The 23,511-nt window shown below is 40.9% G+C and overlaps 1 protein-coding gene across 1 annotated transcript in view; it reads left to right on the plus strand.

Moving 5' to 3' along the window:
- Positions 1 to 23,511, plus strand: part of LOC146866403 (serum albumin-like) — a 315,538-nt gene that overhangs the window by 196,810 nt on the left and 95,217 nt on the right. The window contains exons 10-11 of the mRNA XM_085636473.1: positions 1,561 to 1,658; positions 10,188 to 10,326. Of these exons, the coding sequence (XP_085492599.1) occupies positions 1,561 to 1,658; positions 10,188 to 10,326 (237 nt within the window). The remainder of the gene's footprint in view (positions 1 to 1,560; positions 1,659 to 10,187; positions 10,327 to 23,511) is intronic.

Below are 23,511 nucleotides of genomic sequence, written 5' to 3' on the forward strand. Positions count from 1 at the left end.
TATTTTCCAGTGATAGACTGCGATGTGCAAAGTTGAGTTAAGCAAATTTTGCGATAGTTATCACACGTTCTTGAGAATAACCCCCCAAATGTTGATAAGTGCGGCAACAGGAGTTATTATACGTATCGACTTTAACTGGCAAAAAGTCTTCAAATTGTAATGCTTCATGAGACATAGCAACTTAAATCGATTGAAATTTTGGATTATTTTTCCTTTGAAATGGTTGCTAACACGAAATGAGTTGGTAGGCCCTCTGATAGTTGCCAGACATGTGTTTAAAAAAAACGGTAAAGTGTTCTTTTGGAATTGACTTGCAAATGAGGTGGGCTGTTCTAGTATAATTTCATGATAACTAAGAAGATTTATGTACTAGTGTCCATCTTCTATTAGATTTTTTTTGTGTTCCTGAAGGCTTTACCTAATCTTGCATTTTGAACCTACAACATTCAGTATCACATGGACATATCACATGGACACTGTGTACGGGAGTATATGAAGGATCTTGACATAACAGTTGAACTGGAGGCGTTTTTAATTTTAATGAAACATGAGGCACTGATTATGTTATACATTTCTGGACTATATTTTTTAATTGTTGTGACATTGTTATAGAATGTCCTTCAGGTATCTAACATGCACGATAAGGTAAGACTCTGTGTTCTGAAATAGTTGAAATATTTTTCCTAGTCCATATATGTGCTCCAGGCCCGACACTAAAGACAGGCCGTTTGTATGTTTAAGGTCAACATACATGTAACTAATCTGATTTACTAATAAAATGAATTGACAATAGGTGAAATTGCGCTTGTGAATCCATTTATCCAGCATATTATTTCCCCACAATACTGTAATATCTTGCACCTGTGATCCTACTAAGGGGGCTAGGATTTCTTATTCTAGGGAAGGAATAGCTTGGAAAGATTTAGAGAGCCCATCAACTCTCAAGTTTGTGGATATTCATGAATTTTTTAATAACTCATTCCCACCATAGAAATGGTGGGCAATTTAATCCTGTCAAGGGCAGGATTAAACCCCTTCCCAAGGTGGGAATTGAAAATAAACACCCTAAATGTATTGGGGGCTACACAGTAGATCTTTCTAGACAGGGATAAATATTATCCATACGACAATAAAATAAACCTAAAAAAATACAATTACACAAGTGTGAGTGTGTATATCTGACTGTTCAGACTTATAAATAATGGTTAGGGGTACCCATCATTCAGGGCCTTTTGAAAATCTGTGAGGTGACCAGCATAACAGGCATTTTAGAAGTCAGAGACAAATTTTGCCTATATCCCATTTATTACCCTACACTACTAATGAAGACACAGGCATATGCTAACACTTTTAAGTCACAATGGTGAAGAAGTATGAATTAGTGCATTTTCAAATTATGACCTTAAGGAGAAACAGACGCAAAAAAGTTAGTGAGGCAGGAAACTGTTTGTCCTTTTTGTTACATGCCAATAAGTTAAAGAAAACAAATCTTAATGTCTCAATTCTTTATTCTTGATGCAACATGGGTTCATGTAGCGACTATTTTTTATTTGTTTTTAGGAAGAGGAACTGAAAAAGGAAATTGAGTCAAGTGTAAAATTAATGAAACAGACTTGTGATGCCTTCGAAGACCTGGGATCCTATGGATTTGAGAACAAGTGAGTTTTTGTTTTAATAAATACTGACTTACTCCAATTCACTGATTTTTATCTCATGAAGAATTACTCTGTTCTTTGATTTGTCCAATCTATATTTGACGAACCTGCACAAATATTTCAATCAAATAGCGGTAAACCCCACTAGCATTTCAAGTTTTCGTCAGCTCGGTCCGGGAAGGTGAGGGCAATAAAGGGGTGTATCAGAGATTTTGCATTGCTAATGTTAATCTCCATGGCAAAATGCTCTCCACTACAGCAAAGACCAGCAAATTAATTTATAAAATTACTTCTGGTAAATATAATAATGGAATCCAGGATTTAATACATATTTTATATTGATGTTTGAATAAGGAGGTAGTAGAAGCTAGAAAATATTTTATAAAACCTATTGTTATTAGATATAAATTGTATACATCAATGAAATCTATTTTACTCATGTTTTAAAATAGATTTTTTTAAACGCATTGTATAAAGTTTTTATAAAACGTGACGAAACAATATATTTTATGTAGATTGTTGATCTCATAAGAGATCTTTATCAATTACTTTTTTTATTTGAATTTTCTTCTGGTATCGTTCTTAAGGAAACAGCTGTGGGGGATGCACATAATTGGGGCTGTGTGTCTTGGCTTTATTATGGGCATTTTGCCATTGTTTCTGGCCTCAGCTAGGGATGCACATAATTTGTACCAATCCCTGGCAATTCGAAATTTACTGTGACCCCCCTCCCTGTGCAATGTATCACTTTCACATGATGTAATTTAATGGCTGCTACCCACTGTTTGATATCCTGCCCTGTAGGGGATTTCCATTTCATAATGATGGGTGGCTTCGCTAGTATCAATAACAAATCAGCAAATTTAGTTCCCACCTTTCCTTAGTGGGTGTAAGTTGCAAGGCCAATGAGTCAGGCTTCTGGAATATTGTATGTCTTCCTTCCAGAAGTGGGCTACAATGAGACACCCCCATATCATGTGATATAAATCAGCATTCTCCTCATGACAATGGGCACACCAAGATGTTTCATTGTTGTAGCTCTTTAATCATGTGAGGGGACACATAAGCTCTGTGTGATTGGTAATATTAAATTTGTTGAAGCCTGACAATGCAAGAGACTTTCTAAGGGTATTCTAGGAACTTATCTAAATTTTTGTCACTAAGAGGATGATCTAAATCTTTCTCCCAGCGAAGTACAGTTTCGATAACAGGAGAGTAAAAAGTAAAAAAAGTCAGTAATGGTCTGTGCCGCTATGTGAAAAGCTTACGGCCCATCCCCATGTTGAAAAGAGTTTGTATGTAGCCAGGTAGGTGAGATTGCATCAGTGATGTGCCAATAAGCATACATCAGAGCCAAGACCGCCCTGTGGATCAGTAACCCAACAGATGGAAGATCAAGTACCACTAGTTTTGTTTCAAAGGGGATCAGGATTCCATGCTCGAAAAGGCCTTTATCTATGGTAAGTTCGGCTTGCTTCCGTTGAGCTAATACTATGCTTTCCCTCATTGACAGCTGAGCAAATAAGCATAGGGCCGAGCATTTGTTACACACTGCATGATACTCCAATGACAATATTGCATTACTCTTATGAGGCAGAGTGAGTTATTCTGTGGCCTAGGCAGATGCAGGACCAATTTAGCAAGGTGTTTAATTTTATTGACTTCAAAGCATTCCTAACCTTGCTCGGATATAAATGAGCCAACCAACGCAAAAGTCGCCAAGTTATTTAGCTTAAAATCAGGTACTCCTTGACCTCCCCGGCCTGCCAGTCAAGTAGTTAAACCACTCTAGGGCAGCTTCCATTTTAAATCAGATATAATAATAAACTGTCTATTTCTTTAAAATGTTGTATCTGTAAAATTGTGCAACAATAGGGCAGACGATTTAGCACTACCATTTTATTCAAAGCTTTTCAGTTTGCTGCTGTGAGAGATAAAGAACATCAAAAGGTGACCTGGAAATGGAGTGATCTTACTGCCCTTCCTCTATTCCCCTCTATTATGTCAGCTTCGGTGTGATAAAACTGTACCCCTAAATATCTAGAGTGGAGGCTTCCGATTTAGGAAGACTAGCTACGAAGTTATCCCATGTAGATGGGGCTCTGGGTTTCAATGGGAAATTATTAGTTTTGACCAGTTCGCCTTCAGACTTAATAAGCCGCCAAAGACTTCAAATTCCCTAATGACCTCATAAATGTTGGTCTCCTCTTCTCGTACATATAACAAGAGATCATCCGCATAAAGTGAAACTGTGTGGTATGCCGGTCTATTTGGAATTTTCCCATTCTCTGCCAATTGAACAAAGTCATGCAGCAAAGGGCATGATTACAAAGGCAAATAGGAGGGTGGAAATGGGGCTTGCCTGTTGACCAGCATACTAGATATTACCCCAAGATCACTCGACCAGTGCGTACGCGTCCTGTCAAGAGGTTGTACAGGACTTTAATCTATTTATGAAGGCATCTCCCAGGCTAAAACGGTGCAGTACCTTGTCAAGGAATCTCCAGCTAAGTCAGTCAAAAGCCTTCTCCATGTCGACTGGCAACACAGTCACTTCAGGTCAAGTCAAATGGGCAGACTCAGCTATCCTAAACAGTCGCCTCATGTTTTACAATATATTTTGGTCAGATATGAAGCTGTTTTGGTCAGTGTGGATTTGATGCGACATGTGAGGCAGTAGTCGGTTAGCAAGAATTTTCACAAATATCATATACACCACATTCAATAGTGAGAGGGGGCGGTATGCTGTCAACTCCTCTTGCGGTTTCCCTGGCTTCAGGACGAACGCTACAAGTGCCTCCCAAGTCATGGGGAGGCACATTGCATGTTCAAATGCTTCATTATAGAGCTTGACTATCGTAGGTGCTAGTTGATCTGTGAAAGATATGTAAAACTCAATATGTAGGCCATTTGCCCCAGACACCTTACCTTTCGCCAGCGGAGATATTGTATATTTCACCTTCTGTAAGGAAATTGGTCATTCTAGTTCTGTTGTGTCCTAGCGCACTAATTTAGGCAATGAGATATATTCAAGACTGTGATCTATATTAGAGTCTAGACTATCATTACTACTATCCTATAGCCATTTGTAGTAGTCTACAAACTCTTTGTTAATTGTTTCTTGAGACTGCTGTACAGACTCTCAATGTCTACAATTTTTGTCAAGGTGGACCCTTGTTTGTCCTGATTAACTAACTAAACTAGAAGTCAAAGCAGTGTTAACGCTTGACTAGGGAAGCATGCTCTTTATCTTCCTTCGAGTCAGTTAGATGTTTTGAATCTTCTACTTCTTGTTCTCAAGGTCATGGAGCTGTCTGTCAAGTGCATCTAGCTGATTGATAATTTGCTTCCTGACCCCTACAGTTATTTGTATGCAATGTTGCTAATGTGTTACTATAAAAGCCTCCCATATAGTGGAGTGTGAATCGGTTGAGCCCTCATTTTCTTCATATCAATGTTCTATTAACTCCCTGATTGATGCACAGAAAGCTGGGTCTTCTAGAGCATTGTGTTGAAGCTGCCATGTAGAAATTAGTGATGTGCCTTTTTACCATGAAATGTGTAACATTAATGGGTTATAATTTATATGGTTTTACCCACATATTCCCCTGTGACCTCTGATGAGAAGCTAGAATGGCCAATGAAAAGATCCAAGTGGACATGAACGTCATGAACTGCCAAGTAATAAGAGTACTGCTGGTGGGTTGGATGCTTATGACACATATCTCTTGGAATGATCAAGGCTGTAACTAGTCTCTGAGGACCTGGTCTGTGGTATGCACTGGAGTATTTGACAGTGGTGGTTGAGATGCGTTGGATGTCCACTTGATCTGATACAGATATTAGTATTTGCACTATTGTGTATTTCATGTTTCTCAACCATATGCCCACCTTCTGGTATTACATCTTCGCTTTTCCTTCTTTTGTCATTACTTTGACTAGGCCAGGAATGGCTCACCACTCTCCCCATGTTCATTCTACCATCATGTGTCTTGACAGCATTCTGAAAGAGATTTGTGATTTTCATAGGTTCATTAAATTGAGGACATTTCTTGTTGCCAGTAGGGGCTTTAACTTTAACCCACTCACCTATTTTGAAATCTATCAACTTGGACCTATGCAATTGATCAAATCTCTCCAACAGGCTGCTTGCAATTCCATTTCCTTTTTTCTCCACTGTTGACTAACATCAACCTTCACCCAACCTTTGTGCCACTTCATCCACTGAGGTACTAGCCTAGAATTGGGTTTCATTCCTTTTAACAGCTCAAACGGAGTCATAGTTGTGGACTGATGAGGAGCTAGACAATAAGATTTTAACCATCTTAAGACCTCTTCCTTCCAACACAATCCATTAGATCTTGCCAGTTGAATACCTTCTCTAAAAGTTGTATTAAACCTTCATTCCACTCCATTAGTTTCTGGGTGATATAGGGCACACATTTTTTGTGCAATTCAATTGTATTTCATAAATTCCATCACTTATTTGGATCCAACCTGCACCCCGTTATCAGTCAAAAGAGTATTAGGTAGTCCCTCTCATTTAAAAAGCTCCACCAAAAACTTCAAAACTGCTGTAGAACTGATGTCTGAGACAAGCTTAATTTCTGGCCATCTAGAATATGTCAACTAACACCAGAATGTATGGTGAACTTCTTTTTCCAGTCAGTGTCCCAATAATGTCCATTGCCACATTCATCCAAGGTCGTACAGGAAAGGAATAATAAGACATGGGCGGAGTGTGTAATTTTACTACCTTGTCACCTGCATAACAGGACATCCAGTCCCTTATCACTCTCTCTACTACCACTTCCATACCTGCCCACCAAAATCTAGTCCTTAACCTTTGTTTGGCTTTTGTAATCCCAAGATGGCCTTCATATGCTATGTCAGTCATTTTTTTCCTAAGAATTTCAGGAGTTATCAATCAGGGGCTGTATTACGTATTGGCATTGTTTGCACCAACGCACCTTTGAAAAGGTGTGCCGGGTGCAAACAATGCCAATGCGCCCCATTATGTTGAATGCGCTGCCCTTGGTCAGCCGCAAACTCGCTCTGCCCTGCAGGCAGCGCATTCATGTGAAAACACGGAGCAGCTGCTCCATGTTTTCACAGAGCAGGTGGCACCCGCCTACACTTTCAAAGGGGATTAGAGATTTCCTTGCAGGTGGGTGCAGTCAGTGACTGTACCTGCCTGCAAGGGGATGTCTGGGGGGTCCATGGAACCCCCTTTGACACCCGCAGGGGGCTGCTCTCAGGGGGCACACTGACAGTGCGCCCACCACCTTTTAAATGGAGCACTGTCAGTGCACCTTCTGAGGGCTTCTTTGACTCTACGCCCGCATCTGTAAAATGGCGTGGGCGCAGAGTCAAAGGAATTTCCTCATTTGCATAGAGCACATCCCTATGCAAATGAGGAAACACCCTCTGTTGATAGCGCTGGCGCTTTATGTTCGTCAGCGCTATCGGTATTATAGAAGGGGACGCACAAGCATCTGCATCCCCTTCTATAATACCAAAGTGCCCGGGGTGGGCAAAGCGGGCGCAAACGCCCATTGCACCCCCGGGACACCTTATGTAATACGGCCCCTGGAACCTCTAAACAGGCATCCATCCATCTCTGATAAATGTGCCTCGACCATCCAAAATGGTCTAGTCCGTTAATCATCTTTTTTTTCTTTTACCATCCCAACCATGGACTAACAGCTTTTTCACTTTACTTAGGACACGATCAGCTTCCAACTCCTGTTTACAATTTTCCTCCTCAACAACCTCTTTTGTGATCACACAAATATCTTCCTTGGGTTACTCTATATCCTCAACATTGTTATAATGGAATCCATCTTCTTCCTTAGTGTCATTGACGGATGGGATCAAACAATTTGCTTCAAAATTTCTCACACCACGAATATATTCTACCTCAAAAGTAGAGTCTTGAAGGTTAACAACCCTTCTCTTGATCCTGCCGGAAATTGCCTTTTTTAGTAAATACTTCCTTCCAAAGCATATGATCGGTTCTCAACTTGAACACCATCCTCCAAATAAAATTCTGAAACACAGTAATTGTCCAGTACACTGCCAAGGCTTCTTTTTCGATTACTGAATAATGGGCTTCGGTTTGTCACAAAGCTCTTGAGGCAAACACAATTGTCTCCTCCCCTTTCTTATTTTTCATGCAAAAGTACTGCCCCAAATCCCTTTGAATTGGCTTCAGTTGCAACAATTAATTTTTCCACCGACACAAACACCTTAAAGCTTGGAGCAGTGGTCAAGGCATTCTTCACATCCTCAAATTCCTGCTCACAATATTCATGCCAACTAAAACTCACCCTATTCTTCAATACGCTTTGCATATTGTAAGTTCAGCCAGCACAATTACTAATGACTTTGCTATCAAACTTTTTCATGCCTAAAAAAGACTGCAATTCGTCTTTGTGTTTTTGGTGCTACCAGTGTCATAATGGTGTTTAGAAGCTGTGCTTTGGGTTGTATCACTTGAGGAGTAATCTTATGTCCGAGGTAGTTTATTTCTGTACACAGAAGCTTACAATTTTCTCTTTTTACAGTAAGGTTGTAGTCTTTGAATTTCTGTAATACCTTCCTAATCCTCTCATCTTGTTCTAACTGTGAGTTCACAAACATTAGCACAGTGTCTTGCTAACAGAATACGCCAGGGATCCTCGAATTAATGGATGGCTTAATTCTCTGAAAAACTGTTGCAGTTGAAACTAGTCTGAACAGCATAAGTTTAAATCCATATGCCCCCACTGGTATGATAAAAGCAGTGGGATTTTGGGAATTATGGTGCAGGCGGATTTGATAGTATGCTGAAGTTAAGTTCTATGTTGAGAAATCTTGGCTCCTGCTACAGTTGTAACCATCTCTGCTATGTTTGGTAACGGGAACTTGTCTACCACCACCTTTTGTTGAGAGCTCTAAAGTCAACGCACAGACTACTCCAACATGCTCTATTACACCTTATTTGTTCAAATTTTCCAATTCCTCTCTCACCGCATCATGTACACTCAGCGAAAGATCTCTTACTTTAGCTTCCTTTTTTAGTTTTATTTTGTGCCTATATTGTTTGAACACCCTAGCTCATCTGTGAACACCTTTGGGTATTCTTTTTTATAGATGGATATTTTATCTTCATTCCTGGAGGCACTCTGAATTACAATTTGTGAATCAGCATTGGGATTAAGATAAACCCCTAAATCCTTTTGTGCTGCCCTTCCCAAAATGTTATCCCCTGTACAAGAAACATATACTTTGGAAACAGTGTATATATTCTTATATTCAATATTTCACAAGAAATATCCTTTAATTTTTATTGGTTGTCCACAATATCCTTCTGGACATATGTCCATTTTGTGCAACTTTTTATGTTCAATAAATATTTTATTAAAACCCTCTTCTGAAATCATGGTCAACCTGGAACTTGACTCAAACATGACCTCCACTTCCCCATCTTCAATTCACACCAGGTCTTTGGATTACTTGAGCCACCAACAGTCATCTGCAAAACAATCTCCTCACATACCTCAGACATGCTTTTTCAGGTTTGTTACTAACATTCCCATTTCTACAACACACCATGAAATTACCTTTCCTCCCACACTTATTGCAAACCACTCTCATTGCAGGAAAGGCAAACATGCTATATCTGGCTTTGACTGAAAGAGAATGCTAAAAATTCCCAATTTCAGAATTGCCTTTTGTAAAGAATGAAGAGGCGCCGGCTTCGTATCTTAAAAGTTTTGCTAATGTTTTTACAATAATCAATGATGTTTCAATTACTTTCTGTTATTACTCATCACTCAAAATTCTGCCTTAATTATTGCTGTCATTATCACCTCCCTTTTACCTCTTATTCCTGCTTCAACCTCTATTGCATATGCACAAAAAGAGGAGCAGAAGGTGCGTGCAGTCGTATCACATCAGACAAAAATTTATTATCCAAAAATAAGCATATATTCTTATAGGATATGACAAGCATGTTACCTATCTTCAACACCAAATACACCTCATTTAGTAAGAATTAGGAAGAAAGATGAGGGGGTAATGCTATCAATTTGCTCTTCGTTTTTAGAGTAGACCATCAGTGAACTAGGGCCAACACATTCCGCTGCATTAATGTTGCCAATCATTTCGGTCTTTTATGGGGCTCTTTGGTAGAAGAGTCTTACAAATGAAATAAATAAATAATTAATAATTATTGATGAACACTAAAAGGCAATTGGTAAGAAAACTCTACATCCACGAGGAGGCAATTTAATTCTAAAATGTTAGCCACAGCATTCCTTTACAGATAGAGTGTGATTTGGAAAGCCAACTTAATGCTCAATAACAGCAGAAGCAATATATTTCACAGATAAATGCCCAGCTTCTCCACACCTTGATGTTTGGAGTTCTGTTGCTGATAGTGCTTCCATGTTGGCCTTTTGTGGGGTTGTTATTGAGTCTTTAAGTGTTCAGTCAAGTTAACCATTTTAATACAAAAGGTATATTACTTCTGAGTTCTTTTAATTTCAGGATGTTGGTGAAATATGCAAAAAGGATGCCCCAAGTAACAGATGAGTCGCTTATTAAAATAACAACTGGAATGACATCTGTAGGACACAAGTGCTGTAAATTACCTCAAGAAAAACAGATGTCCTGCTCTGATGGTGGAGTAAGTAGAAATATTATTGAAAGTAGTGACTTGTTCTCCTTAAATCTGCTGTATCTTTCATGTAATGGAAAACTGCACTCAAATGTACCCTCTGTTATTATGGTGGTATGCAGTAGAATCACCCCAATGGATTTTTGTATCAGCAGGAATTCAGTTCTTTCACAAGGGGTGCTGAGATTTCCTATAATGTAAAATATGCAGATTTGTGTGTTACAGTGTATCCACCATCTATAATTGTCGACAGAATCTCCTAAAATATTTGCTGTTGAATGAAAGACACATTGAATAGGCCATCTTGGTGCAAGGTGTATCAAAATGTACTCAAGTAGAAATTCACAGTGATGTTGCCTCAAGGTGTGCACTTCTTGACCTCTGGGTTACGTCCCAATATTACTGTACTGTCACAATTGTTGATTTCATGTCTAAGGTTTCATAGTGCTGTTTCCAGCATGAGCAACCCTTTGTTATACCTTTCAGCCTTAGGGTGGTCTTCCCTGCAAACGTTTTGCCTGCACCCTTGCTTTTTTGTTGAGCTCGTTTTTGTTGGCCTTAGGACTTTGTGCACTTTACCACTGCTAACCAGTGCTGAAGTGCTTGTGCCCACTCCCTAAAACATGGTGAAATTGGCTTACACCTGATTGGCATAGTAAATCTACTTATAAGTCCATAGTGAAGTGGTATACCACATACCCAGGGCTGGTAAATGTAATAATACTAGCGGGCCTGCATCACGTATTGTGCCACCCACTCAAGTAGTCTATTAAAACGTACCTCAGGTCTGCCATTAAAGCCTGTTAGCAGTTTTAAGCTGCCTGTTCCACTCAGAGAAATAACCTCAAAACAAATAAAAAAAATCCCTTTTTATTACATATGTCAACCCTAATAAAGACTCTAAACAGCTCTTGGGCAGTGTGCATCGTAATCAAAAAGTTGGACTTGTACTTTTAAGTTTTGTATGCCTTTTCACTACTATGTTTCCTTCATCTCCCATAGGGTACCATTTAGCACATTGAATACATGTTAACTTTTGATTGAAAGCAGGCCGGAAAGTCATATTTGGTGTATGAGGAATTGATATTAAAAATCCTCTATAATGTCAAAGTAAAATTTAAGTTACATTCTGAAAATGCCACATTTATAAAGCTGTCATTCTCTTGTCCAAACTATTTGGTGACTGCAGCCTGTTTCTGGGTCACATGACTAGGTGCAGATGGCAGTTGGCCTTTGTGTATTCTTTCCAGACAGAATCACAATAGGGTGTTGGCAGGATGGGCCATCACAGGTTTGATAGGTGGCAGAACTGTCATCTACCACACATGCATTTCAAAGGCACTGGCTCATCTCACACACACACACACACCCACACACACACACACATGCGCGCGCGTGCACACACACACACACACACACACACACACACACACGCGCACACACTCTCTCACACACGCACACACACACACACACACACCCACGCATACACGTGTTACCATCCTTGTGGGGACTATGTGTGAATACCTGCCTTGTGGGGACTAACCTTTCCCAATGTTTTTAAAACACACTGATAACAGAAAAATGTTAAGAAAAAATTCATGAAACAGGATCCTGCTTAAAATTTGCAAATATATTGTTATTTAATCCTGCGCACAGCACCATCCTTGTGGGGACTTGAACACGTGCTACCATCCTTGTGGGGACCTAGTCCGTAACACTATTTGTGATTGAATACAGTCGAAGGCAGATGGCTAAATGTTTATTTTATGAACAAACTACACAAACAACATTATAATCTATTCATATATGGTATGTTAATGTGTCAGAAAATATCTTATTATGCTTAATGAAAAACACTTGAAGCTGTATGTGACCTATTTATTAGTGCTTAAAATCTTAGGAGATTCGGTAACTAACACATAGAAATTAACATATGGAACCAAGGAATATGGTCAAGTGGAACTCGGAGCTTCATTAGCTGCTTACATTTTTGCTAAAATAGATGTTTAAGTCCCCACAGAGATAGTGGGTGAAGATCATTGTGTTTAAGTCTCCATAGAAATAGTGTGTACATTCAAAGCTAAAATCCCATTACAAAGACCGTGAAGCTCATGATGTTCAAGTCCACACAGAGGCTGTGTGTAGTTATAGGAATGCTCAAGTCCCCACAGAGATGGCATGTTATTATAGCGATGTTTAAGTCCCCACAAAGATAGTGTGTTATCATACAGATGTACAAGTCCCCACAAAGATAGTGTGTTATTACAGTGTAGTTCAAGTCCCCACAAAGATAGTGTGTTATTACAGTGTAGTTTAAGTCCCCACAAAGAGAGTGTGTAGTTCAAGTCCCCACAAAGATAGTGTGTTATTACAGTGTAGTTCAAGTCCCCACAAAGAGAGTGTGTTATTATAGCAATGTTTAAGTCCCCACAGAGATAGTGCATGAAGGTGATTGTTTTTAAGTCCTCATTAAAATAGGGTCCAATTTACGAAGGTAAACTTAGACAAAAAGTTTAACTTTACTACTTTTCAGTATTCACAAAGCCCCATACAGAGAATGTAAAGCTGATGATGTTCAAGTTGAAGCAAACACAAGGAGATGATGGACGGAGTGCATAAACTTTTCAGTCACTCACCCCCAGTCACAGATCTGGATTGAATCTATTGTTGTTCTCTAGCTCACTTCACCACCCCAGTTCAGACCCAGCTATATGCAAATCAGTCTTGACCCTGTGCCTCATGGGAACTGTCCAGCCCGAACTGCCAAGCCAGGTCTTCCGTGGACCGGAAACAAGCATCCTGGGACCGGTTTCGGGGTAACATCCCCTCATCAGCCAAGCTAGCTTGAATCCAGTGGCAAAGTGAGCAAGCGACCCACGTCTGGGCATACCCTGCCAACTTAGGGCAAACAAAGCAAACACAAGGAGATGATGGACGGAGCACTGAAACTTTTCACTCACTCACCCCCAGTCACAGATCTGGGTTGAATCTATCATCGTTCTTTAGCTCACTTCGCCACCCCAGTTCAGACACAGCTATATGCAAATCAGTCTTGACCCTGTGCCTCATGGCATCCCCTGGTGCTTCAAGTCGAAACAGAGCTTGCGTTTAGTTACAGGACTGCTCAAGTCCCCACAGAGATGGTATGTTTTTATAGTGATGTTCAAGTCCCCACAAAGATAGTGTTTTATTATAGGTTTTTTTCAAGCCCCCACAAAGATAGTGTTTTATTATAGTAATTGTTTAAGTACCCACAAAGATAGTGCATGAACATGATTGTGTTTAAGTCATCATTAAAATAGGGCCTGATTCACAAAGGTAAACTTAGAGACAAAATCTAACTTTTCTACTTTTCAGTTTCACAAATGTAAACTTAGACCAAAAGTCTAACTTTACTACTTTTCTGAGCTGATGATGCTCAAGCCAAAACAGAGCTTGCGAGTGATTACAGAAATGCTCAAGTCCCTACAGAGATGGTGTGTGACTATAGTACTACCACGGTCGCCAAAGAGAATGTGTGTGATTATAGACATGCCCAGGTCCCCAAAGAGATAGTGTGTGACTATAGTATTACCACGGTCGCCAAAGAGAATGTGTGTGATTATAGACATGTTTTAATCACAAAAAATACTCCATTAGACCAACTAGTGGTCAGTGGTGTTAGTTAACTAACTGCACGCGGGAAACAAGGAAGATAACTAGGCAAAAATAGGGGAAGGAAGAGGAAATAGGGGGCCTCTATAGTGAAAGGTTGTACCTAACTTAACAATAAATGTTGGGAGGGGAACCTTAACATTTATTTAATTACCCTCACACACCCTAGTGATGTCATGCTTCATCATTGGGTCACCCCGACTCCTACAAGTCGGGGTGGGCTCGACCACAGTGTTGGGAGCTCTTTGGATAAATGAAGGTTGGGGGGGTTAAAGATTAAGAAACCTCAGGCAGACCCCTGGTGTCCCTTTATTCTTGGGTCTGTCTGGGTTATTAAAAATTGTAAAAAACGGGTCTGTAGGAGTGTTGTGGTCCTAGGACCCTGGTGCCATTATAGACATGCCCAGGTCCCCACAGAGATAGTGTGTGATTATAGAGATGTTGAGGTCCCCACAGAGATAGTGTGTGATTATAGACTATAGACATAGTATGGGTTTTGGAATGGTAAGGGATATTTTAGGGTTTAGGGTGGGTATAGGTTTTTTGGTGGCAATTGAATTTTTAGGGTTTAGGGTGGGTATAGGATTTTGAGTTGTAAGGGATTTTTTAGGGTTTAGGGTGGGTATGGTTTTTTTGGGTGGCAAGGGCATTTTTAGGGTTTAGGGTGGGTATGGGTTTTTAGGTGGCAAGGGAATTTTTAGGATTTAGGGTGGTTATAGGTTTTTGGGTGGCAAGGGAATTTCTAGGGTTTAGGGTGGGTATGGATTTTTGATGGTAAGGTTTAGTTTGAATATAGTGTTTAGGTGATAGGAGCTTTTTAGGGTTTAGGATGGGTATGGGTTTTTGGGTGGCACAGGATTTTTTAGGGTATAGCGTGTGTATGGGCTTTTGGGTGGTAAGGTATTTTTTAGGGTTTAGGGTGAGTATAGGTTTTTAAGTGATGTGATTTTTTAGGTTTTAGGGTGGGTATGGGTTTTTGGGTGGCATGGGAATTTTTAGGGTTTAGGGTGAGTATGGGTTTTTGGGTGGCAAAGGAATTTTTAGGGTTCAGGGTGGGTATGGATTTTTGGGTGGCAAGGTATTTTTCAGGGTTAAGGGTGGGTATGGGTTTTTGGGTGACAACTGAACTTTTTAGATTTAGGGTGGGTAGGGATATTTGGGTGGAAAGGGATTTCTTTTTAGGGTTTAGAGTGGGTATAGGCTTTTGGGTGGTAAGAGCTTTGTTAGGATTTAGGATGGGGATGATTTTTGTGTGGTAAGGGTTTTTTTTAGGGTTTAGGGTGGGTATGGGTTTTATGGATGGCAAGGGAATTTTTATCATTTAAGATGGGTGTGGGATTTTTGGTGGCAAGGGATTTTGTAAGAATTATGGTGGGTGTAGGTTTTTGGGTGACAATGGAATTTTTACGGTTTTGGGTGGGTGTGGGCTTTTTTGGGGCAAGGGAAATGTTATGGTTTAGGGTGGGTATGGGATTTTAGGTGGCAATGGAACCTTTAGGATTTAGGTTGGGTATGGGTTTTTGGGCGATAATGATTTTATCAAGGTATGGGTTTTTGGGTGGCAAGGGATTTTTTAGGGTTTAGCATTTGTTTGGGTTTTTGGTTGGCAAGAGAATATTTAGGGTTTGGGGTATGGGTTTTTTAGTGGTAAGTGATTTTTTTAGGGTTTAGGGTGTGTATGGGTATTTGGGTGGGAAGGGAATGTTTTAGGGTGGGCATAGGTTTTGGGTGGCAAGGGAAACTTTAGGGCTTACGGTGTGTATGGGTTTTTGGGTGGTAATTGATCTTTTAGGTTTTAGTGTTTGTGTGGGTTTTTGAGTGGTAAGGGATTTTTTAGAGTTTAGGATGGGTTTTTTGGGTGGCAAGGGTATTTTTATTGCTTAGAATGGGTGTGGGATTCTTGGTGGGAAGGAATTTTGTATGGTTTACAGTGTATATGGGTTATTGGGTGACAAGAGTATTTTTAAGTTTTAGGGTGGGTGTTTTGGGGCAAGGGAAATTTTATGGTTTAGGGTGAGTATGGGTGTTTCGGTGATAAGAAATTATTAGGGTTTAAGGTGGTTATGGGTTTTTGGGCTGTAAGGTTTGCCTTAGGTTTCAGGGTGGGTATGGGTTTTGGGTAGCAAGGGAACCTTTAGGGTTTAGGGTAGGTATTGTTTTTTGGGTGGTAATTAATCTTTTAGGGCTTAGTGTTTGTATGGGTTTTTGGGTGGCAAGGAATTGTTTAGGGTGGGTATTGGTTTTAGAGTAGCAAGGGATTTTTTAGGGTTTAGGGTGAGTATGGGTTTTTGAATGGTTAGGGATATTTTAGGGTTTAGTTTGGTATTAGTTTTTGGGTGGCAGTTGAATTTTTAGGGTTTCGGATGGGTGTAGGTCTTTGAGGGGTAACAGATTTTTTAGGGTTTAGGATGGGTGTGGGGTTTATGGGCGGCAAGGGAATTTTTATCTTTTAAGATGGGTATGGGATTTTTGGTGGCAAGGGATTTTGTAGAATTTACGGTGGGTATGGGTTTTGGGTGGCAAGAGAATTTTTAAGGTTTTGGATGGGTGTGGGTTATTGTGGGGCAAAGGCAATTTCATGGTTTAGTGTGTGTATGGGTCTTTGGGTGGTAAGTTATGTCTTAGGGTGGATATGGGTTTTTGGGTGGCAAGTGAATATTTAGAGTTTAAGGTGGGTATGGGTTTTTGGGTGGTAGGCAACGTTATAGGTTTTAGGGTGTGAATGGGTTTTGGGTGGCAAGGGAGCCTTTAGGATTTAAGGTGGGTATGGGTTTTGGGGCGATAATGCTTTTATTAGGGTTTAGCATTTGTATGGCAAGTGAATTTTATAGGGTTTCGGGTGGGTATGGGTTTTTCGGTGATATGGGCTTTTTTAGGTTTAAGGGTGTGTATGGGTTTTTGGGTACCAAGGGACTTTCTAAGGTTTAGGGTGGGTATGGGTTTTGGGTGGTTAGGATTTTTTAGGGTTTAGGGTGAGTATAGGGTTTTAGGTGAAAAGGGCTTTTTTAGGGTTTAGGGTGGGTATAGGTTTTTGGGTGGCAAGGGGATTTTTAGGCTTTAGGGCGGGTATGGGTTTTTGGGTGGCAAAATAGTTTTTAAGGTTTAGAGTGAGTGTGGGTTTTGGGGGGGGCAAGGGAAATTTTATGGTTTAGGTTGGGTATGGGTTTTTCAGTGAGAAGGGATTTTTAGGGTTTACGATGGTTATGGGTTCTTGGGTTGTGAGGTTTGTCTTAGAGTTTAGGATGGGTGTAGGTCTTTGAGGGGTAACAGATTTTTAGGGTTTAGGCTGGGTGTGGGGTTTATGGGTGGCAAGGGAATTTTTATCTTTTAAAATGGGTATGGGATTTATAGTGGCAAGGGATTTTGTAGAATTTACGGTGGGTATTTGTTTTTGGGTGGCAAGAGAATGTTTAAGGTTTTGGATGGGTGTGGGTTTTTGTGGGGCAAGGGCAATTTCATGGTTTAGGGTGGGTATGGGTTTTTGGGTGGTAAGTTATGTCTTAGGGTGGATATGGGTTTTTGGGTGGCAAGTGAATTTTTAGAGTTTAGGGTGGGTATGGGTTTTTGGGTGGTAGGGAACGTTATAGGTTTTAGGGTGGGAATGGGTTTTGGGTGGCAAGGGAGCCTTTGGGATTTAAGGTGGGTATGGGTTTTGGGGCGATAATGCTTTTATTAGGGTTTAGCATTTGTATGGCAAGTGAATTTTATAGGGTTTCGGTGGGTATGTGTTTTTGGGTCGTAAGGGATTTTTTTGTGTGTAGGGTGGGTGGGTATGGGTTTTTGGGTGGCAAGGGAATGTTTAGGGTTAAGGGTGATTTTAGGTTTTAGGGTGGTAAGGGATTTTTTTAGGGTTTAGGGTGTGGAAGGGTATTTGGGTGGTAAGGGATTTTTAAAGTTTATGGTGGGCATAGGTTTTGGGTGACAAGAGAACCTTTAGGGCTTAGGGTGGGTATGGGTTTTTGGGTGGTAATTAATCTTTTAGGGTTTAGTGTTTCTGTGGGTTTTTGAGTGGTAAGGATTTTTTTAGGGTTTAGGATGGGTATGGGTTCTTTGGGTGGCAAGGGTATTTTTGTGGTTTAGGATGGGTGTGGGATTTTTGGCGGGAAGACGTTTTGTATGGTTTACAGTGTGTATGGGTTATTGGATGGCAAGATAATTTTTATGTGTGGGTTTTTTGGGGGCAAGAGAAATTTTATGGTTTAGGGTGGGTATGGGTTGTTTGGTGATAAGAAATTTTTAGGGTTTAGGGTGGTTATGGGTTTTTGGTTGTGAGGTTTGTCTTAGAGCTTAGGGTAGCTATGTGTTCTTGGGTGGCAATGGAATTTCTGGGGTTTAGGGTGGGTATGGGATTTTGGTGGTAAGGTATTTTTTAGGGTTTAGGGTGAGTATAGGTTTTTAGGTGATAAGGGGTTTTTTAGGGTTTAGGGTGGGTATGGGTTTTTGGGTGGCAAATAAATTTTAAAGGTTAGGTTGGGTATGGGTTTTTGGGTGGCAAGGGAATTCTGTAGGGTTTAGGGTGGTTATGGGTTTTTGGGTGGTAAGGGATTTTTTAGGTTTTAGGCTGGGTATGGGTTTTTCGGTGATATTGGCTTTTTTAGGTTTTAGGGTGCGTTTGGGTTTTTGGGTACCAAGGGAATTTCTAAGGTTTAGGGTGGGTATGGGTTTTTGGGTGGTTAGGAGTTTTTTAGGGTTTAGGGTGAGTATAGGGTTTTAGGTGATCAGGGCTTTTTTAGGGTTTAGGGTGGGTATAGGTTTTTGGGTGGCAAGGGGATTTTTAGGCTTTAGGGTGGGTATGAGTTTTTGGGTGGCAAAATAGTTTTTAAGGTTTAGAGTGAGTGTGGGATTTTGGGGGGGCAAGGGAAATTTTATGGTTTAGGTTGGGTATGGGTTTTTCAGTGAGAAGGGATTTTTAGGGTTTACGATGGTTATGGGTTCTTGAGGTGTGAGGTTTGTCTTAGGGTTTAGGGTGGGTGTAGGATTTTTGGTCGCCAGGGAATTTCTAGGGTTTAGGTGGGTACGTTTTTTTAGGTGATAAGGGCTTTTTTAAGGATAAGGGTGGGTATGGGTTTTTGGTGGCATCGGAATTTTTAGGGTTTAGGGTGGGTATGAGATTGTGTGATAGGGGATTTTTTAGGTTTTAGGGTGGTATGGGTTTTTAGGTTATATGGGATTTCTTAGAGTTTACGGAGGGTATTGGTGGCAAGGGAATTTTGAGGTTTTAGGGTGGGTATGGGTTTTTGGGTGTCAAGAGAATTTTTAGGGTTCAGGATGGGTATGGATTTTTGGATGGTAAGTTATTTTGGGGGGGTTTTGGGTGGGTATGGGTTTTTGGGTTGGAACAGAATTTTTTAGATTTAAGGTGGGTATAGGTATTTTGGTGGAAAGGGATTTTGAGTGTTTAGGGTGGTGGGTAAAGGTTTTTGGGTGGTAAGAGCTTTTTTTAGGGTTTTGGGTGGGTATGATTTTTGGGTCGCAAGTGAATTTTTAGGGTTTAGGGTGGGTGTAGGTTTTTGAGTGGTTAGGGATTTTTAGGGTTTAGGGTGGGTATGGGTTTTATGGGTGGCAAGGGCATTTTTATCATTTAATTTGGGTGTGGTATTTTTGGTGGCAAGGGATTTTGTAGGATTTACGGTGGGTATGGGTTTTTGGGTGCCAAGTGGATTTTAAGGTTTTGGGTGGGTGTAGGTTTTTGTGTGATAAGGAATTTTTAGGGTTTAGAGTGGGTATGGGTTTTGGGTGGTAAGGGAACCTTTAGGGTTTAGGTTGGGTATGGCTTTTTGGGCGATAATGATTTATTAGGGTTTAGCATTTGTATGGGATTTTGGGTGGCAAGAGAATTTTTAGGGTTTTGGTGGGTATGGGTTTTTGAGTGGTAAGGGATTTTTTAGGGTTTAGGGTGGGTATGGGTTTTTTGGTGCAAAGGAACTCTTAGGGATTTCGGTGGGTATGGGTTTTTGGATGTCTGCTTTATTTAGATTTAGAGTGGGTATGGATATTTGGGTGGAAAGGGATTTTTTAGGGTTTAGGGTAGGCAATGATTTTGGGTGGCAAGGGAACCTCTAGTGTTTAGGGTGGCTATGGGTTTTTGGGTGGTGATGAATCTTTTAGGGTTTAGTGTTTGTATGTGTTTTTGGTGGCAGGGGATTTTTTAAGGTTTATGGGCATATGGGTTTTTGCGTGGCAAGGATTTTTTTAGGGTTGAGTGTGGGTATAGGTTTTTGGGTGGTAAGTGGATTTTTAGGGGTTAGGGTGGGTGTATGTTTTTGAGTGGTAAGGGATGTTTTAGGGTTTAGGGAATATATGGGTTTATGGGTGGCAAGGGATTTTTTTGCGTTTAGGGTGGGTGTAGGATTTTTGGTTGCAAGGGATTTTGTAGGGTTTACGGTGTGTATAGGTTTTTGGGTGGCAAGGGAATTTTTTAGCTTTTAGGTTGTGTATGGATTTTTAGGTGATATGGGCTTTTTAGGTTTTAGGGTGTGTATGGGTTTTTGGGTGGAAGGGGATTTTTTATGTTTAGGGTGTGTATGTGTTTTGGGTGGCAAGGGAACCTTTCGGGTTTGGGGTGGGTATTGGTATTTGGGTGGTAGTTTTTTTAGGGTTTAGAATGTGTATGTGTTTATGTGTGGCAAAGGCTTTTTGGGGGTTTAGGGTGGGATGGTATTTTGGGTGGGGTGGGAATGTTTTTTTTGGGTGGGAATGGATTTTTAAAAATTTAGGGTGGATATGGGTATTTGGGTGGTGAGGGATTTGTTACGGTTAAGCATTTGTGTTGGTTTTTGGGTGGCAAGGGATTTTTAGGGTTTTGGGTGTATATGTGTTTTTGGGTGGTATTGGATTTTTTAGGATTTAGAGTGGGTCTGGGTTTTTATGTAGTAAGGGATTTCTTAGGGTTTAGGGTGGGTATGGGTTTTTGGGTGCCAATGGAATATTTAGAGTTTAGGGTTGGGGTGGGCTGTTGCATCTTTCCTCTCTGTTCTCTGTTGTCAATGTGCATAGCCCGGTCCACTCCCTATTGCTTTCTAGGGTCCGTTGTGCTGCACTGCCATCTCACTTGCCAGTGGCATTTGGCCTTGTGATTGGCATATAGTGGGGTATACCATGAAGTTACAGCAGTATATGCGGCCCAACACATAACCTTTTGTTTTTTTACTTATAACTGTAACCCACTTAAGTAATTTAGAGCTACTTCCAAAATTACCCTTTCCACCCCATATTCTATATTCTGCCAAATTGAATCTGCATCCATTCAGGCACTTTCATCCTACGTCTGTTTAAACTAGACTCAACTACACTCTATGCCACTCCTCTCTATGCCATTCTGCTCTATGCTATTTGCCTCTATGCCACTCCTCTCTACGCCACTCTATTCTACGCCACTCCAGTCTGTCATTCCACTCTGTGCCACTCTACTCTACCCCATCCGACTCTATGCCACTCGACTCTGTGCCACTCCTCTCTACTCTGTTTCACTTTACAATACTCCACTCTATGTAACTCAACTGCACGCCACTCGACCCTGCACCATTCCACTCTACGTTATTCCACTCCATGTACCTCCACTCCAAGCCACTCCATTCTTCGTCACTCCATGCTACACTATACCAGTCTACAGCACTCCACTCAAAGCCACTCCCCTATACGCCATTGCATTGTATGCTATTCCAGTCTACACCACTCCTGTCTACTCCAGTCCACTCCATTCAATTCCAGTGTACACCTCTCTATTTTACGCCTCTTCACTGTATTCCACGTCACTGTACACCACGCCACTATAGGAGACTCCACTCTACACTACTCCACAGTATGGCACTCTACTGTACGCCACTCTATTATAGAGCACACCACTTCACACTACGCTTTTGCACTTTACACCACTTGACTCTACGCCACTCCATTCTACTCTACTTAACTCTCTGACACGCCAGTCTACCCCACTCCACTCAAGGCCACTCCACTTTAGAACACTTCATGCTATGCTATTCACTTCTACATCACTCAACTCTGCACCACTCTAGTCTGCACCACTCCACTCTATGCCACTCCCCTTTATGACATTTCATTCTACAACACTCCACTCTATGCTATTCCACACTATGCTACTCTGCTCTATAATATTATATATATATATATATATATATTGAGAATGATTCTAATGAGTGTTGATGACAGAATGTGAAACTGAGGTGCCAACTCTTAGGCTTTGGTGTCTTGTTCTATGTGATGAGTTCAGGGAAAGTGTCTAATGTGTCAATTTGCTGTGAGGTATGGTTTACAGGTAACAATGTGGATGTTGTGCTGAGGTGGCAACGCTTAGCCAACTGTGTGACTCTGGTGTGTTGTGTGAGTGATATGTGCTTTCAAAAAAGAATCATAAACTCTACAATTTACAAGTGCGGTAATGTTTACCACCCAAAGAAATTACCCAAGCTAGATTACAAGATTGTCCCTTTAAAGCAAATATGGCCAACAATACTAATCTAACAATCATAGAGTAAGATTTTAAAGAACACCCAGAGGCGAGTAGAGGATCAAACTCAAGCAAACTGTTTCATAGTTGGTACAAAATGCTTGATGTCACAGTACTTTTGGCATACTTCTCTAGTATAAAACTGATATAGGTTTAAGATGCTTGCTTTTTGCATGCGATAATTATTGACCCATTATAAATCCAGATATGTAGCGAGTTCCTCTTGGCAAAAAGGCTGTCCCATCCTCACCAGCTGGACAGACTATATCTCATTGACATTCTCTATTTCTCCTCTTTTTCCAGCACTCTCCCCTCTTAATTCTCTTTACTCGTTTGTCTCTGTTCTGAGTCTCGTTTCTTCTTCGTGCCGCCTTTCTCTCACTATTGCTTGCCTTCTCTATCAAGTCTGTCTGCCTAAAACTGTTTATGAATCACTGTTTTCCTTAATTTTTGCCCTCCCCTTTCTTTAGCTTCTGTTTTTCCTACTGCTTCTCCCTTACTCCACCCCTCATTTTCCCCTTCACTTTCGGTCTCTCTTCCTCACTCACCACAATTGAGCATGGCACCCTCACACATCAATCCTCCAAGGACTTTGTTTTTGAAGAAAGGGGCTAACTCAATGTGTTAGCCACTTTCTTCAAAAACAAAGTGGAAAACATATATAACTCATTGCACATGAGCCCCATGGTTGGCTCTGAAGTGGAGCAGGTCAATTCTGGCAGGACAGGCCAGCACTCCAGCCCAAACCAACCTGGCCCATCAACAGCCCCAGTACTAGACACCTTTCCGGTCCTAAGCAAAGAACAGGCAGGTGTGATCCCGAAGAACATCCAATCAGGTTCACCCCTAGATCCAGCCCCCCCTAACATTTTACTTCAGGGAGGGGATCCCTTCCTCTTCAAGATGACTGACCTTGTCTTGCTATCCCTGAGCACCGTGAGAGTTCCCAGGAAGTGGAAACACGCTATCATAAAGCCCCTGCTCAAGAAGCCTCATCTTGATCCCGGTACTTGGAAATTGCCACCCCATCTCACTGCTACACATTCTGAGTAAAGTAGTGGAGAAACAGGTCA

The sequence above is a fragment of the Triturus cristatus genome, chromosome 2_1, assembly GCF_964204655.1.
Source record: "Triturus cristatus chromosome 2_1, aTriCri1.1, whole genome shotgun sequence".
Taxonomy (NCBI): domain Eukaryota; kingdom Metazoa; phylum Chordata; class Amphibia; order Caudata; family Salamandridae; genus Triturus; species Triturus cristatus.